This window comes from Phascolarctos cinereus, unplaced genomic scaffold (genome assembly GCF_003287225.1).
Source record: "Phascolarctos cinereus isolate Bilbo 61053 unplaced genomic scaffold, phaCin_HiC Scaffold_9;HRSCAF=440, whole genome shotgun sequence".
NCBI lineage: Eukaryota > Metazoa > Chordata > Mammalia > Diprotodontia > Phascolarctidae > Phascolarctos > Phascolarctos cinereus.
Genome location: NW_027556402.1, coordinates 252,350,518 through 252,367,715, shown reverse-complemented (window position 1 = coordinate 252,367,715; position 17,198 = coordinate 252,350,518). Strand labels below are relative to the sequence as shown.

General features: G+C 56.2%; 2 protein-coding genes across 4 annotated transcripts in view; one reads left to right on the top strand and one right to left on the bottom strand.

Moving 5' to 3' along the window:
* SLC15A3 (solute carrier family 15 member 3) overlaps positions 1-3,544 on the top strand; it is an 18,586-nt gene extending 15,042 nt beyond the window's left edge. For both annotated transcript variants that reach the window (XM_020976063.2, XM_020976062.2), the window contains 4 exons: positions 213-381; positions 1,194-1,352; positions 2,364-2,522; positions 3,257-3,544. In XM_020976063.2, coding sequence (XP_020831722.1) covers positions 213-381; positions 1,194-1,352; positions 2,364-2,522; positions 3,257-3,405 — 636 coding nt within the window. In that variant the 3' untranslated portion in view covers positions 3,406-3,544. The remainder of the gene's footprint in view (positions 1-212; positions 382-1,193; positions 1,353-2,363; positions 2,523-3,256) is intronic.
* On the bottom strand, positions 3,483-17,198 carry TMEM132A (transmembrane protein 132A). 2 transcript variants are annotated; one of them, XM_020976059.2, is made up of 11 exons: positions 16,961-17,198; positions 13,803-14,017; positions 13,247-13,465; positions 12,585-12,916; positions 11,834-11,983; positions 9,845-10,037; positions 9,345-9,488; positions 7,587-7,789; positions 5,525-5,801; positions 5,212-5,403; positions 3,483-4,819 (listed from the first exon to the last, which is right to left on the bottom strand). In XM_020976059.2, the coding sequence occupies exons 1-11, from the start codon at positions 17,058-17,060 to the stop codon at positions 3,767-3,769; spliced, it is 3,078 nt and encodes a 1,025-aa protein (XP_020831718.1). In that variant the 5' UTR covers positions 17,061-17,198; the 3' UTR covers positions 3,483-3,766. The 2 variants fall into 2 exon arrangements, with proteins under 2 accessions (XP_020831718.1, XP_020831719.1); XM_020976060.2 differs by lacking the exon at positions 16,961-17,198 and adding an exon at positions 14,168-14,569.

Sequence of the window (17,198 nt, the reverse complement as noted above, 5' to 3'; positions counted from 1 at the left end):
CCCTGAACCTCCCCTAACCGGTAACCTGAGCTGGTGTCCTCTATCTGGGCAATGACTGGTTGAGAGCACCCCCCCCCCCGCTGTGCTCCTCTGTCCCAGATACCTGGGGACGTCCCATCAGCTCGTGCAGTGGCCCTGACCCAATCCCCCAGCCGCCACCCTCTGCTTCTCAGGCACCACGATAGGTGCTGATCTGGTTCCCTCCTTCCCAGTTTCCAGAAGCCTGGCTCCTTTTGGCCAACGTGGTCGTGGTCCTGATTCTGGTGCCCCTGAAGGACCGCGTCCTCGATCCATTCCTGCAGCGGCGGAAGCTACTCCCCTCACTCCTCCAGAAGATGGCCCTGGGCATGTTCTTTGGCTTCACCTCCGTCATTGCGGCAGGTCATTCTAGGGGATGGGGGGTGGGGGCCCTACTGAGCACAGGGGACGATAGCCCAACAGCCCCCGTGGAGTGCGGGGGAGCTGAGGCCCGATCTAGTCGTCAAAGGCAGAGATAGAGGTTGTTCTGTGCCGGTGATAAAAGCCCTAGTGCTAAATCAGACACACCTCAGTGGGAAAGATGAAGCTGCTAATCCTTGTGCCAGAGCACACTGTGCCAGAACTGGACAGGACCTTAGAACATGGAGCATAGAATGCCAGGGCGGAATAGGAGTTTAGATGATGGGCCACAGAATTTCAATCCTAGAAAGGCTTATGGAACACAGAACACAGCACGTCAGAGCTGAGAGAGACCTCAGAACCCAGAACACAGAATGTCACAGAAGCCATTTAGGGCCCTAAAATACAGAATGTCAGTGAAACGGTGCCATCTTAGGACATATAAGATAGCACGCTGTAGCTACAAGGGACCTTGGAACACAGAATGTCAGAGCTGGAAGGGTCCTTCTCAGGCATCCAACCCGACTCCTTCTTCAACATAGCAGAAACCTGACTTGCCCAGAGTCATACCTAAGGATGACAAAGTTGGGATTCAAACCCAGGCTTCCTGATTGCTAGTGGAGGGGGCTGCCCCTTACGCTACACTCTCCTCTCATGACACGATCAGTCCATGGGCACAGACCCTTGCCCTGTTGGGGCAGGCCTGTGCTGTGGGGTTCTGCCCACTGGTGGGTAAATTAGCATTGCAGATGATGAGGCTGTGAGGCTGTGGCCCCTGGCCCCTGAGCTTCTCAACCCTGGTGACTCCCCAACAGGCGTCCTGGAGACCAAGAGGCTCCAGTACATTCACCGTAACGAGACAGTGACTCAGCGCATCGGACAAGATGTGTACTTTGCAGCACCCATGTATATCTGGTGGCAGATCCCTCAGTATCTCCTCATTGGCATCAGTGAGATCTTTGCCAGCATCCCAGGTACCATGGTGATCCTCCTTCATCCTTTCCCCAGACAAGACCAGGAGCCTATCAGGGTCTGTGCATGGGCATCGAAGGGTGGATGGTGGGATGGTAGGTGCCTTGGATGGATGACTCAGTGTGAATCCAAAAGAGGCCAGAAAGGCTCCCCACCTAGGGACTGCTGACTGAAACCAGAGGCCCAGAAACTTTGGAAGCTTTTTTCTGTCCCAACACAAAAAAAGGGGCTCTCCCTGCAACCCCTGCTTTCTCAAAGAAAGAACCACTGAATCTCAGAATCGGAAGTGACCTCACTGGGAGGGCCAAATCCTATCTCCAATACACCCAACAATTACTCCTCCAGCTACCATCTGGAGATCTCCAAGGAGAGAAAATTCACCACCTATTCCATCTGGGGATAGTTGTCAGGCAGTTTCACCTTGTGCTGCACTCTAATCTGCCCCTCAGGCACTTCCACCTGGCAGGGTAGAAAGAAATCCGAGGTGGCCACCTGAAAACAAGCAGGCATGGTCTCAGGGAGACTGTGTAAGGTGTCTGTCATGATAGGCAAAGCGAGGAGCAGGTCAGGGTTGGTGGGGAGTGGCATGCAGGCACCAGGTGAAGCCATCGTGCTTCCCCAAGGAGCTTCCCTGGGTCCAACAGGGAGAACGTCCTCGTACAGAGCCAGACCCAAAGTCTTTCCCTGCACCCTCTGTGCTCCCAACATGGGCCGGCCCCATTCTAGCTCAGTCAGCTGGGGGAGTACAAAGGCCTGGACCTTCTCCAGAACAGAACCAGGCCGTCCTCCGAGGCTCCATGACCCAGGTCTCTGCTCTGGCCCTGAAATATGGTTCCTCTCCCTCTTCTCCAGAGCCGAGCCTGGAAGCAGTGAGGGAGGTGGGCAGGCATAGCGCTTTCGTTTTAAGGGAGAAGCCCATTCCTAGCATCTGTGGCCTGGGCTTGGGGTTTCCTTCCTGCCCACCCTCCAGCTGCCCTAGCCTGCTCACATCTGTGGCCCTCTCTCTCTCCCAGGTCTGGAGTTTGCCTACTCAGAAGCCCCCCGATCTATGCAGGGAGCCATCATGGGCATCTTCTACTTCCTGTCTGGGGTCGGCTCGATTCTAGGCTCCGGCCTGGTGGCTTTGCTGTCCCTCCCAGAAGGGGGCTGGCTGCACTGTCCCATGGATTATGGTATGTGTATGTGTATGTGTATGTGTGTGTGTGTGTGTGGGGGGGGTGAATGGGAAGGGGGTCCATGAATAAACTTAGAGGTTAGGGCAGTTAAAGTGCCCTGCCTATTCTATCCCCTTAGAACCCCAATGCCCCAGACGTGAAGGATCAGATGCCCTTGCATGTAGCGTTAGTGTTACAGTGACAATCATCAGTCCAGAGTCTCTGGTCCAAACTCCTCAGATGGGAAACTGAGGCCCCATAAACAAGAAGTGCTTGCTCCATCCCACAGTGAGGGAGCCACAGAGTCAGGGCCCCAACCCTGCTCCTCCAGCCATATGGTAAAATGTGACACTTTCCCCCCAACCTCACCACCCCTCACCCCCGCCAGGCATCTGGTATTCAAAAGGGAAGGCGATGAGCCGGGCATCCATCATCCAACCCAAAGGAATCCCCTTTTCTTGGGGAAGAGGGGGAGACCAGACTGACCCCTGGGGCGAGAGGCAGTGATGCTGGAGCCCCTGATGCCCAGGATTCGGTGGCCAAGTTCACTCAGCCCTTCAAAGGGTGTGAGGATCAGTCAGGGAGCAGCCCCACATTTTGCCTACCCCGAGGGGGAACCCAGGGAAGTTTGAAGGCTTGTGGGTGCCGTCAAGAGAGATCTGAACCTGGGTCCCCTGCCTCTGCTGGTCCCTCTTGGGCTCTGGAGGGCAGGGGCAGGGAGCCTCACGCGCTCAGTCTTCTCTGCCTCGCAGGAAACATCAACAATTGTCGGATGGACTTTTATTTCTTCCTGCTGGCCGGTATCCAGGCTGCCACTGCCCTCCTCTTCCTCTGGATCGCCAACCGGTATGAGCGGTCAGCGCCCACTCCAGTCGGCCGTCCCGAGAAAGAGGGCAGCTGAGGGAGGGCTCCGAGGGCCAGGGCCAGGCCCCCACCACAGGCGACAACCACAAGGGACAGGCCTCGCTGCCTCGCGGCTCCGATTTCCTTTCCATTTTATTTTGTACCCAATGTAAGAATAAAACATTTGTCATAAATAATGGGGCACCAGCCCTTCCTCACCCCACAGCAATGACATGGAGAGTGGCGGGGTGGGGAGCCAGGGCCTTGGTGGGGGGGGTGGCAGGCAGGGAGATGGGAGGACTCGGGTCAGCTCCCACAAGAGAAATGTCTGCAGCTGGGAAAGGGTGTTCTCTGACTCCCGCCCCCAGGACTGTGGGCCCAATGGCCTCGGCTGGGCATCAGAGCCAAGGGGCTGGAGGTCAGGAGCTGCCCCGGATCCTCTCCATGTAGCTTCTCAGCTCATCAGGGTCCCTCAGCCCCATGTCCTCACACACCCAGCGGATGTCATCCTCCCCGGCCACCAAAATGGACTGCACTGCAGGGGCCGGAGGCTCCTCAGGGGGCCGGGCCGGGGGCGCCGCTGCAAAGGTCACAAACTCTACCCGCTTCCTTCGGCTCCCGGGCTCCTTCCGGGGCAGGGTGGTCCCCAGAGGTGGGGTAGGATCCAGACTGCCTCCTCCCCCTCCCCCCCCTTCCTCACAGTGGCAGCCTCCCTCCCCTGGGGCAGGGGGGGCTGGGCTCGGGGGCCTCTCCTCCCGGGGGGGTCGCCGGTCCAGCTGCCGGCTCAGCTCCTCCTGATCTGTCCCCAGCCAGACCCAGTTGTGGGGCTGGGGGGAAGTGGGGCCCCCAGAGGCTGGGGCATCAGGGGGCTCTTTGCGCTGGTATCGCAGCACAAAGACCACACCATTAACAAGGAAAATGAAGATGGCCAGGCAGAAGATGCTGAGCAGGGCATAGAGGCCCAGCTCCAGGTCCGTCACCCTCTGAGGGGCCCTCACCATCTCCTCCTCCTCCTCCTCCTCCTGCTCCTCCTCCTGCTCCTCCCCGAGGTCCTCTGGACGCTCAAACTTGCTCCTCAGTCCCCCCTCGCCCCCTGGCCCCTGCCACCTCCCCCCTCCCCCATTGCTCTCAGTGACCGGGGGAGCAGAGGCGATTGGGGGGACCTGCTCGTGCTGCTGAGGGGGCATGGGGGGCGCCCCCAGCCAGACCGTGGCAGAGGCCAGCGGGGGCCGGTGTTTACCTCGGCGGCAGGACTCTGGGGAGTGCAGCCCCACCTGCAGGGGCATCCCCTCATTGACCCCTCCACTCACCAGCCCCCCAAAGAAGACCCCTCGCTCCCTGCCAGGGACCGCTGAGGAGAAGGCTCCCGGCTCCTCAGTGGAAACTGTCAGGGCCAAGTCCCTGTGGTCAAACAGCTCTGCTGGAGCCAGGGTGTGGTCCGAGAAGGCCAGCCACAGGGAGAAGGCGACTTCCTACAGGGCCACGGGGGAGGGAGACACCGCGCAATGGGAGACCAGAGACACACACGCAGACACACAGTTACCACCCACATGGACACATACATAGAGACCCACACGAAAGAGGCAAGAGACGAGATAACAGAGAAGCAAACAGCGGAGAGAGAGACGACTACGTTAATCGCCTATCGGCCTTCAGCCCCCTCCTTTACACTCCAGAGGGGGCCCAGGGCCAGGGGCTAACCTGAGCATTTTTCTTTTCACAGTCACTAAAGGGCCTCCCTCTCCCCCCACTACCTCCACCCCTCTAGACTCCATCCTTCTCTCTCTGGAGCCCCTGATCCTGTCTGATTTGGGGGAGGTTGACCCTACCCATCCATGCACCCATCTCCCGCCCTGGACTTCACCTGTTTCAAGCCGGGTGGAGCCGTGTGTGCCCAACATGTTGCAGTGATCTCCCCCGGGTGGGCGGTGCCCCGGCTCAATGCCAATGAAATGGTCATGACTGGCTGGGCCCGAAGTTCCAGCACAGAGACCTTTTCATCTGTCACAGATAGAGTCTGTTCTCCAAGGATGGAGTCGGAGAGTGGAGAGCGTACCTAAGGCAAGAAGAAGAGCTGAAGGGGGAGGGAGAGCCTTCCTGGAAGGGCTCTACCCCACGGCCCCCTGATCCCCTGGGCACTGTTCCTCTTGCCCCATTCTCCCCACGCTCCTTCTCACCTCCAGGGAAGTAACCCCTGGCTCCCGTCCAACCAGCACACTGCCACCCTCCAGTGTGGCCACTCGGGGGTCCTGGACACGGGCATGGGGTCCCACGAGGCGAGACACGTCCATCAGCCAGTCAGGGCCCAGGAGATAAGTAAGATGGCGGCCTCCATCCTGAGGGTGGGCCACGAAAGGGACGAGGAACCGGACACCAGCACGCTGGTACTGCAGCCGGCAGCTCCGGGCCCGCCGGTCGGCCTCCTCACCCCCTTCCTCAGGCTCGGCGGGGGCCCTACCCAGCCAAGGACAAAGCGGTCAGTGCAGGAGGGCGGCCCGGAACGCCCCTCTCTGGCCCACACCACAGGCCCCTCTTCAATCGGACTAGGCTGTCCATTCTAGGACAACCCCTACCCAGCCCCTGGATAGTATCTACTCCTGCCCATTAATCCACACTGACTCTGCTCCCTGCTCCTGAGGGGTGACACAGAAGAATCCAGAGGTCTGTGAGCTTGAACACTTGATAACTCCATTTCTTTGGATTGCTGTGTAGTTTTAATTTATGCCTTTAAAAAACATGGTTCTGAAATTTGGAACTCTGCCCAAAGGGCTACAAAACTGTGCATACCCTTTGACCCAGCACTAGCACTTCTGAGGCTCTATCCCAAAGAGATCAAACAAATGGGAAAAGGACCCACATGTACAAAAATATTCATAGCAGCTCTTTGTGTGGTGGCAAAGAAGTGGACATTGAGAGGATGCCCATCCATTGGGGAATGGCTGAGCAAGCTGTGGTATATAAATGTAATGGAATACTATTGTGCTGTAAGAAATGATGAACAGGGTGACTTCAGAAAAACCTGGAAAGACTTGTATGGTCTGATGCTGAGTGAAGTGAGCAGAACCAAGAGAACGTTGTACACCATAACAGCCACGTTGTGCAATGACTAAGATTGTTAAACTGAACCCTTCTCAGCATTATGAGGATCTAAGACATCTCCAGAGGCCTCAGGATGGAAAATGCTGTCCACATCCAAAGAAAGAACTATGGAAGTCGAATCGCTATCACTTATTTTTACCTTCTGTTGAGTTTTGTATCATCTTTCTGATGGTTCCTCCTGTTGGTTTTAATTCTTACTTACAACTTCACTAATGTGAAAACATGTTTAATAGGAATGTAAATGTAAAGCCTATATCAGATTGTGCGGCTGTCTTGGGGAGGGTGGGGGGGAGGAAGGGGCAGAAAAATTTTCAACTCAAAAGCATGTGGAAGTGATTGTTGATAAATCAAAATAAATTAATAAAATTTTTAAAAAAGTAAAAAAAATAAAATTTTTTTGTACATGTAGAAAAAAAATAAAAATATAATGTTAAAAAAAACCAACAACATGGTTCTGAAAAGGGGTCCCTCAGTTTCACCAGACTGCCCAAGGGCTCCAGGACACACAAAAAAGGTGAAGAATCCTGAAGTTACAGGATCACAAGATCAAGGAGTTCAGAGACAGAGAGTATCTTAGACATCATGACCTAGTACAAAGCTTGAGGAAAGTGAAGCCCAGCACTTTGCCCAAGGTCACCCTTAAACTTGGCCTTGCTAACAGTGATGGAAAGAGCCTGGGGAACTTCCACAAGAAGTCACCATGTTGGTAAAGGCTCTAGAGGACAGAGGATCATAGCTAAAAAGGACCTCGGGGTCCATCTGGACCACTGGCAGAGCCAGCATTCCGGAGGGGTCAGAATATGGACACAAGCCCCTTGTGGCTGCCCAAGAACGGCTCTCCTATTCAAGAATGGAGAGTCACAAAACAGGGAAAAGATCTCCACCAGCTCCTTCTGACTGAGGGGCAGAAGGGAGGGAGTTATTTTGGTGAATGCCATCTTGCCCTCCCATGCCAGCACAGTCAGTCCCATCCAGAGGCCCTCCTCCCCAGCTCCTGGCCCTCATGCCATATCCTGGAAACTTCTCTGGTAAGATGCCACCTCCTCTCTTCTCCCCCAGTGTCTACACTGCAGAGACAGCTGGCCAACCCAACCCAACCCGAGCCCTGAAAGGCCCTGGCTAGCCATGTTCTGAACTCACCCATTGGCCGGCCCAGGAACCCTCCAGCCTCGGATTTGTTCCAGGGTGGTATCCGTCATCTCAATTCGCAGTGGCAACAGCGGAGTCCACACGGTGACCCGGAGTGAGGCCCGGAGCCGGCGCCACCAGAAATCCACCCGGACCCCCCGGGCCCCCTGGCTCTCCTTGCCTTCCACAAACACCTCATCACAGGCCTCTGACACCTGGAGGGAGGCAGAGGGCTCAGGAGGGCAGCGCGTACCTGGGCAGGTAGCTGCGAGGAGGTGTTTCATTGAGGGCAGACCAAATGGTGAGGGTCCGTCGGATCAGAGAATGAGAACTGCAAGCGAAAGGCTGCCTCACCTAACCTAATTTCACAGAAGAGAGGAAGTGACCTGACCAAGGTCACAATTCAAAGACTCAGGGCTGGAAGGAATGTCAGAAACCAGCCAATCCAACCCCTTCTTTTTTCAGAGGGGAGCAAGGACAGAGCATAGGGAAAGGGACTTCCCCCAGGAAGGGCTTGGAAGCAGGAAGACCCGGGTTCAAATCCTGCCTCTGACACTTACTAGCTGGTTGGCTCTAGGCAAGTCACTCAATCTGTCTGCCTTGGTCTCCTCTACTGTAAAACGAGGGCGTCAGACTCAATGGTCTAGCTCTACATCTGTCATCCCCTGGAAAGAACCTCAGAGACCACCTTCGGAGGAGGAAACGCAGGCTCTGGGCGGAGGAGAGGAAGGTGACTACACTCCCAGTGGGGGAGACCAGCTTCCGACCCAGGACTGCCGACTCCAAATACACCACCCTCTTTCCACCACACTGAAATCCACTTTGATTTTCCCCCGATGTGTCTGGTGTATCTTGTGTCTCCAGACTTCTCTTCCTGATTCCATTTCACCTGGCCTGGGTTCCCTGAGCGCACACACACTGGCTGGGGGGGCTTTGGAGAGGAGTCTGAGGAGCAGGCAGAAAGACCATGAAGACCAATGCGGGATGAAACATTGACTGTAGTTAGCAAATAAAGAGTCGGCCCTATTACCGAATCATTATTTTTGTGGTTGTTATCGACTTCTGGCCTGTTCTCTCCCCAGAGCTGGGTCCTAATCCATACCACTGAGAGCACAAGGCCTTTCATCTGGCTCTCCATACTTGGCCTACTCAGTGTCTGGACAGGATCTAGACAAAAAGGTCCTGACACCAGAGAAGCCTAAATGAAAAGGAGTTAAGAGGCCTTATGGTCCAACCCCTTCATTTTACAGTTGAGGAAACTGAGGCCTGAAAATGTTAATTGGTTTGACCAAGGTCTCATGGAAAATGAAGCAAGCACTTGAACTCGGGTCTTCCGATGCCAAACCCAAACGCCGGTCATTGTGTACAGTGTTCTATGAAGCTGAGCTGGAGGAACTGGGGTTGGGTGGCTGGTAGAAGAAGGAGTCTTCTCAGGGAGGTCTTACTAGCTGCCCTCAAGGGATCAGCTCGGTGCGCTTGACCGTAGTAGGTAGAACCAGCAGCAATGGGGAAGATGCCAGGAAAGGCTTCCTCGGAGCTCTCTGAGGGTAGAATCAGCGGCCTTGGGAGGCAGCGCACTCCCCATTTGGAGAGCAGAGTCTGAACGACGAGCCCTTGCAGGGAGGGTCCTGGGGGATTCCATCCGGGAGAAGCTTTCCCTCTGAATGGGGCAAGAGCCTCAATTCTGGGTAGGCTCAGAGAGCCGGCCATGGGTAGAAGAGGCAGGGGCAGGGACAGGCAGGGGCCGACAGGGGGACACATGCCGCTCACCTGCAGGACTTGAGTGTTGGCCGACTCACAGCCCACCAGCTCGGTGACCTCTGCCACAGCTCCCCCCAGCTCCACGGTGACCAGGCGTATGGGTACTCTTTGAGGAATGCCAGTCAGGGGGGCGGTGTTTACCAGCTCCTCGGTCTGCGAGGCAGGGAGGGGGTTAGGTCACCCACTGGTGCTCCTCAATTCAAGGTTTTTCCCTAGGGCTCAACACACCCCTGATGCCATCTTGGCAACCGTGCGGGGGCCTAACACTGAATTCTGGTTACTTGGCACACACTGGCACTGACTCCTGAGCTCTCCTAGAATAGTCGCCAGGAAACCCACACCCTGCAGATGCCTGGTGTACATCTTCTCTTTCTCGTATTCTAGGATCATGAGAAGCCCCAGGGACCTTCCTGGTATATCCTTGGGCCAGGAAGAGGGTGACGCTCAAGGTCTCAAGGTGGTGGCTGTGAATAGGCAACCCCACCCTAACCCGCCCCATGGTCTGTTACCTTTGCCATGGGCACAAGGGCCCGGATGCCCCGCTCAGAGACCAGGATCTCCCACACCATCTTATCCTTCTTGGCCTCAGGGACCTGGCTCGGGTATTCCAGCTGCCACGTGACCGGACGGGTGGACGATGAGGCCCCTGTACCGTTCTCCACGGCAAAGTCCACCCATAGGAACTCTGAGAATCCAGGGAGGCTTACAGGAGGAGGAGAAGAGTCATGCCAGTGAAGGGAAGGGATCCGGGAAACCACCCTGTCCCTCTTCCCCTTCCTGGATTCTCCATTCTTCCCCTCATTCATATCTCCTTCCTCACACCAGCCCCCAGCCCCCCTGTTTTCCTCCAGTCCCCTAAAAGAACACCATAAAACAACAGCAGCCCACCCTGCCACCTCTAGAACTGGCCCTTCCTCCTCTGGTCAGCCTTTCCTCCTATCTCTAAAGAAGTGGCTGTCCCCTACAAAAAGTACCCTTAATCTGATCTTCCCCAGTGGACTGGCCCCACTCTGGTCCCCCTTCTCCCTCTAATATTTAATCATGCCCATCTACTGGCTCCTTTCCTGCTGCCTTCAAACTCACTCAAGTCTCCGCCATCCTTTACAGACCTTCAGTAGACCTTCCCATCCCCATTTGCTATCACCCGGTATGTCTTTCACCTCTCAAAGTCCTCGAAAGAGTCATCTCGACCGGCCTCTCTCTTTCTCTCCTCCCAAGCTCTCTCTAATTTGGCTTTCACCTAACCACTCAGCTAAGATTCTTCCTCCAAAGTCATCACAGATCTCTGGACAGCCAGCTCCAGTGGATTTCTCAGGCTGCGTCTTTCTTGACCTTCCTGCAGCCTATAACACCATTGTCCACCTCCTCCTCCTCCTCTTCCTCCCTGGGTTGTCAGGACCCTGCTCTCTCTCGTTCTCTCCTACCTGCCTGACCTCTCCTCAGACACCATTTCTGGATCGTCATGTGGGTGTGTTCACAGACTCTTCCTGACAATCTTATTTTCCTCTCTAGGCTCTCAGCTCTTACAGATTCACAATTCTCCTCGCCATGCAGGGGATACCCAGATCTACAGAGCCCACCTTGGTCTCTGTCTTGAGCGCCAGTGCCCAGTCACTAGTCGCTTGTTGGACTTTTCAAACTAGGGGTTATCCCAAACTCCCTATGTCTGAAACAAAACTTGGGACCTTTGGCCTCCCACACCCCAAGCCTCTGTCCCTCTTCCAAGCTTTCCTGCTCTTGTCAAAGGCACCACCGCCCTTCCACTCACACAGATTTTCAGCCTTGGCATTCTCTTGGGCTCCCCACTCACTCCGCATGTCTGGTCTGTTGTCACATCTTGCCATTTTTACCTACACAACGTTCACTCCCACAGCCGCCATCTTAATTCAGACCCTCATGACCACTTGCCTAGACTGTTAGCCTCCTGACTGCCCTCCTTGCCTCACATCTCTCCCCACTCAATTCGCCTTCTAAGTGGCTGCCAAAGGGATTTTTTTACAGTGCCAGTTTGACCATGTTACCCTTCTCCCCACTCAGTCAACTTCAGTGCTCCCTACTCCCTCCAGATATAAACTCCTCTCTTGGGCATTTAAAGCTCTTTCCAGCCCTAGCCCTTCCAACCTTTTCCAGTCTTCCAACATATAAATCCTCCTTACAAACTCCATGGCCAAGCCACACTGGCCTGCTTGCTCTGTCTCCCACCTCCAAGTCTTTGCATTGGCTGTTCTCCATGCCTGTAATGTACTCCCTTCACCCGTCTCCTGGAATCACCAGCTTCCTTCAAGGCTCAACTCCCACCTTCGAGGAAAGGCCTTTCCTGACTCCCCCAGCTGCTACTGTCTTCCCTCCCCAAAACGAATCATCTGGTACAAATTTTGTATGTAATTATTCACACAGGAACGTGAGCTCCATCGGGGAGGAACAGTATCTCTCTTGTCTTGGTACCCCAGCACCGCGCCTGGGACGCAGGCCGTATGGATGGAGGGGGCCAGTCCTACCTGGTGTCTGACCACTTAGGCCCAGTGGCTTGGCAGGTGACAAGCACCGTGTGATGCTTGGAGCCTTTTAATTTTTCCAGTTTGGCCATCCATAGGGAGGGGTGAGCAGGACGGGCGGCTGTCACCTGGAGCCCCTTCTTGACCTTGATCCTGGAGATGGCAATCAGAGTCACTTACCTGTGTTGGTGATAACAGGAGCTAAGTCCAGAGCTAGGCATCTCAAAAGGATGGGAGTAGGTGGGAAATTGGGAACACAGCCCTCCTCCTCGAGGGGTTAATGGTTTGAGGAGGGAGAGAGGAAAAGTCTTAGGAGACCTTTGTGGACCAGCCCACAAATGAGAGCAATATATGCACAAAAATCTGTTGCACTATCACCACTGAGTATTGGAATTGGGGGTGCAGTGGGGCAGGGAGACAGTCATGGAACCCCAGAATGTCTGAGCTGGAGGAGACCTCTGAACATAGCACAGAGAATGCCAAAGGGAAGAAGCCACGCCATGGCTGGGCTGCAGACCTTACAACACAGAACATCCGAGCTGGGAGGGACCTCGGAACACAGATTTTCAGAGATGAAAGGGACCTGAGAACACAGGCATAGGAGTCCAGACTGCTTCCAAGTCAGCCAGTACGAACTTGCCGTGGGCCCCCAATCTCTGCCTACACACTCTCACTTGGGGATCCCATCGGCTGGTTTTTGAGACTGGGGAAGCTGGTACAGAGAAGTGGGATGGGGGTGTCCCAGGAGACTCACCAGAGCATTAGGGAGTTATCAGGAAAGTCGTGACTCAGCAGGATGGTAGCATTGAAGAACTGCCCAGGCCTCACGGCAGCATCGGATACTCGAAGGCGGACGGCGTCATCCAGGGGCACCTCTTGCTGGCGAGGGGGATCAGCCTGCTGGATCTCTACCCACCCCACAGGGAGCGGTTGATCTGGGGGAATCCCTTCCCCGGCTGGAGCACATTGGCCGGGGTCCTCTGCTGCTGGCTCCAAGGTGTAGGCCAGCTCAGCCTTGGTGGTGGCGATGCTGAAGAACCAGTGCCGCGGGAACTCCATCTCTACCACGCAAGCACCCAGGGATGGCTGGAGAAATGTGAGAGGAAACCTCAGTCTTTGAGCCAGATCCCGGCTTTGGGAGACCCAATCATCCCAAAGGCGACTGAGTCCCGGCACAGCCTTCACCTCACCCAACGTACCAAAATGACCTATAATCTCACCTGAGCCTCCTTTCTACTAGATCCGTCCCCCCATCATAGCCTTCCTTCAGTGGATGAGGGACCCTAATCCCTCTCCTACTGCTCATTCGTTCATTCCTCCCCTCCCTAAAATGACCCCTGCCCCCACTACATTTCTGCCATCCCCTGAGACTTCCCCCAGCTCCACACTAGGATGTGGTCAGGGTGCCCTACTCACTTGGAAGCGACAGGCCTGGTGTATAGTGCCCAGAGGGTGGATGGCATGGAGCCGGGCACAGGGCAGATTTCGGGGGCCAGGCTGCCAGTCCTGCCCTTTGAGGTAGAAGAGGACCCGCGCGTGGGGGTCCAGTGGTGTGAGTATGGTCTCCACTGACACAGCCCGAACATCCCAGGCTGCAAGCAGACCACTGGGCTCCGTGGTCCAGGCTGGCACAGCCTGGAGGGTGGAAAGAAGAGACGGAGCCAGACGTTGGCACCACAACAGAAGGGACAGGATCTTAGGGAGCCACAAAGAACTTAAGAAGGTATCTGGCCCAACAGGAGGAAAGTGAGGTCCACAGACAAGGGACTCACCCAAGGTCACAAAGAGGCAAGATTTGAACCCAGGTTCTCTTTCTCCAAGTTCGATACGTTTCCACTGTGCGACACATCTCCATTTCTCCTGCTAAATGGGGAGGGTCGGAAGCCCCCCCTGCTGGGGCCTGGGCTCTGGGAGCCTCTCTCCGCTCGTGGCTCCCCCCTCCCTAGCTTGCCCCTGGGGGCAGCCCCCTTACCTTCTGGGTAGTGAAGGGCGGGTAGGATGCCCGGAGAAGGGGCAGGGCTGCAGGTCGGGGCTGGAGGAGCAGGAAGGTCTCAGAACGGGAGGCCAGTGAGGAGTTGACAGGAGGATAGCGTCCAATCTGCTGTAGGCGGAAATACTCTGGGGCATCTAAGAGTTCCAGTGTGGCTGGCAGGTAGACAGGGTCAGGCAGCTCAGTGTCCCCGCTCCCTGAAAGGGGAAAGAGCAGAGAGGACAGACAGAGGCTGAGCAGGGTGGGGGCAGAGGAGGCCACTGGGCCATGTGAGCAGAGAGGCCTTCCCAAGTGGAAGCCTGGACTTAGTTCAGAATCACAGAATCGTAGCGCCTGAGGGGCCTTACCAGGCATCTCGTACAAGCCACACCCGAGCCAGAGGTCCGCCTGTAACAGCCTGTGTTGTCAGTTTGCAGTGACGGGGAACTCACTACTTCCCTAGACAATCCACTCAGGTTAGACCTAAGGGCAGCGGGGTTAGGCATGAGGGGCCCTTGGGCCACACTTCTTCTCCCAGTCTGACGTCCAGACTGTTCCATCCTTGTCCCTTATAACTCATTGTGTTCCTCCCTCCATGTCCCATGCTGCTTCCCTGAGCTTCCCTTCTTCTGGCTGACCTGGGAAGGCAAGATTAGTGTGGCTCCTGAGATCTTGTGGGACCCTTCTCCTCGGAAATTACAACGATTGCCATCTCTGTAGGGCCTTCTTCACAACCCCTCCCACTCCCGTTAGGGAGGCAGTGAAATCATTATTATTATCTCCATTTATCAGACAAGGAAACAGGCTCAGAACAGGGCAAGAACTAAGGGGACGTGGGCGAGATTCAGGAGCAAGGGATTATCAAGAACACCCTCTCCCTTGAGGCTGGGGATGCCTGCCCTTCTAGAAGGTGGGACTGGCAAGAACATAGGGTCGCAAGACCCGACTTTTAGTTCTGGCTAGACAAGGGAGGCATGGCTTGACATTAGCGCATCTGGGGGGAAAAAACCCTGGGGGTCTTAGTGGACCGCAAACTCAACGCTCATCAAGAATGGGATATGGCACCCAAAAAGATGACGTAATTTAAGGCTGCCTTACGAAAGGCCTGGAGCCCAGGACTAGGGAGACGGGAGTCCTGCCATCCTCTGCCCTGGTCAGACCTCATCATGGGGAGCCGGAGAATGTCCAAGGGAGGGCAGCCAGGAGGTGGAACGGCTTTGAGTCCAGGCCATGTTTGCATGGGTTTGGCCAGAAAGGAAGACTTGGGGGAAACAATAACTGACTTTGAGTATCTGAAGGATCGTCACTTTGTTCTATGTGGTGCCGGAGGAGGTGATGGGGAACTATGGCTCGAAGTGACAAAGGGGGAAACTGAGGCCTGATGTCAGGAAAAACTTCCTCATGATGTGAGCTTTCCGAAGCAGGTGGAAGGTGGAAGATTTCAGGTAAAGTCTAGATGCTGCCCCCCCCCCCACCAGCCCTTTCAGGGATTTGGCTACAAGGGAATCCTTGTTCAGGGTCAGGCTGGGCCAGAAGGCTGCATGGGCAGCTTTTTCTGAGCCTCAACTTTCCTGTCTGTAAAGAGGGGATAATAACACCTGCCACCCCTGCCTCCAGGGTGAGTGGTGGGGCGGACCCAATGCCAGGGGGCCTGATGCATGGCCTGCCCAAGTGCCAGGGTCTGGAAGGAGGGGAGCAGGTGGCTGAAAGATGCCACCTCTTGATCTCAGTGCCCTCCAAGGAGGGCGGCCCTGTCTGGGATGGCGTGCCTGGGCCTGAGAACTTGCCCTCCCTTTCTCCCTGCTCCAGGCCCGGCAGCCAAGTGTGTAACAGGTGGATGGTCCTGTAGAGGCCCCTCTGCCCCTCCCTCCTCCCTCCCAGCCAGCTGCATTTCCCAGCTTTGGATGAGGAGCTTCCAACCCCACCCCCTAGACCTCCTGCTCCCTCCCCAGCTGGTGTTAACTCCGACCAGGTTACTCTCCACGTTTCCCATCTGCCCCGGAACGGGATCATCCTGCTGAGTTCCCTGGGGAAGGCTCGAGGACCTCCAGCCACAGCTCTGCCCTCCTCATCACGTCATATCGAGAAACAGAGTCGATATTCCCTGCCCCATCCACAAAGACATCATGGTCCCTCAGGGAGGAAGGGGCTCTCCCCAGTACATCTGAGCTTCCCCAAGTAGCAATTTACAGGGCAGGCAATCACAGGCTTCTAAACTGCTTTACCTCATTTGTCTAACAGGTGGGTGGTGGCCTCCTCCTCCCTGAAGGTGATATTCACCCTCTTTCTTGCCTTCCTTCCTACTAGGAAGCAAAGGACCAGTGAAGACAGAGTGGAAGGGCTCCTGAGGGGAATGACTGCTGTCCCACGGGCCCTCCCAGGAGCGGAAGGCACAAGAGACCAGCTATTGGAGGCAGGGGCAGAATCCAGCGGATGCTCCCTCCACAGAAAATGTAGGGGGAGGGGGACATCCAGGAGCTAGGGCCCTTGGAAGGACACTGAGCAGCCCAGACCAACGTATTTGCCTAGGGTGAAAGCTGAGAAAGAAGTCAGAGATACCCGCGGCATCTGGGAAAAGAAGGGTCAGACCCCAGAAGCCTGAGACATCTGGGGGAAAGAAAGGTTGGACCCAAAGGCCAGAAGTATCTGAGGGAGCGAATGATCAGACCCCCAAAGGAAAAGAATAATAGGACCCCTGGAGCACAGAAATGTCTGGGGAAAAGAATGATGACTTCCAGAGGCCAGAGGTGTCCCGGGGAAAGAAGGAGGCGGACCCCTAGAGGCCAGAGATGTGTGGGGAAGAAGCACGATCGGACCCCTGGGGGCCAGGTGTTGTCTGGGGGGAAAATGATCGGATCCCCGGAGGCAGAGGTATCTAGGAGAGAAGACAGATCGGACCTCTGGAGGCCAGAGGTCCCAGGGAAGGAAGAAGGCTGCCCTAGACTCGGGGGTCCCAGGGGGTCTCGAGTGGGGAGGGAAGGTGCAGCAGTCAGGTACCCCGGTGTCAGGGGGTTGGGTCAAGGTATAGATGCAAAGGAGATGGGGGAGCAGTGCTGCTGCTCAGCCCCGAAGCCGAGATTCGTCCTCTGGGGCCTCCCGCCCCAGCAGCCCGCGGCAGCCCGCCGAGGGCTCCCCCATTCCGCCCCAGGGGCCCCCCTCACCTCGCACAGTCTTCAGCGCGAGCAGGGCCACCCAGAGGCAGCCGAGCCCGGGGCGCCCGGGGCCCCGCGGAGGAACGCTTCGGGGGCTGCCGGCGCCCATGCTCCCGGCACAGGCTTCAGGGGGCGCCGCTCCGGCCGCCAGGCATGCCCAGACCGCGGTGCCCGCGCTGCCCGCCTGGCCCCGTAGCCCCGGCGCCGCTGCTGCTCCGAGTCGACCAGACAATGGAGCCTGAGCAGG

Bases quoted from the DNA above. Each gene is read 5' to 3' on its own strand.
- TMEM132A (XM_020976059.2), bottom strand. From the start codon at position 17,060: ATGGGCGCCGGCAGCCCCCGAAGCGTTCCTCCGCGGGGCCCCGGGCGC. The intron at 12,917-13,246 runs GTGAGTAGGGCA...ACATTTCTCCAG, and splicing joins ACCAGGCCTGTCGCTTCCAA to CCATCCCTGGGTGCTTGCGT. The intron at 11,984-12,584 runs GTGAGTCTCCTG...TGCCATCTCCAG, and splicing joins GATAACTCCCTAATGCTCTG to GATCAAGGTCAAGAAGGGGC.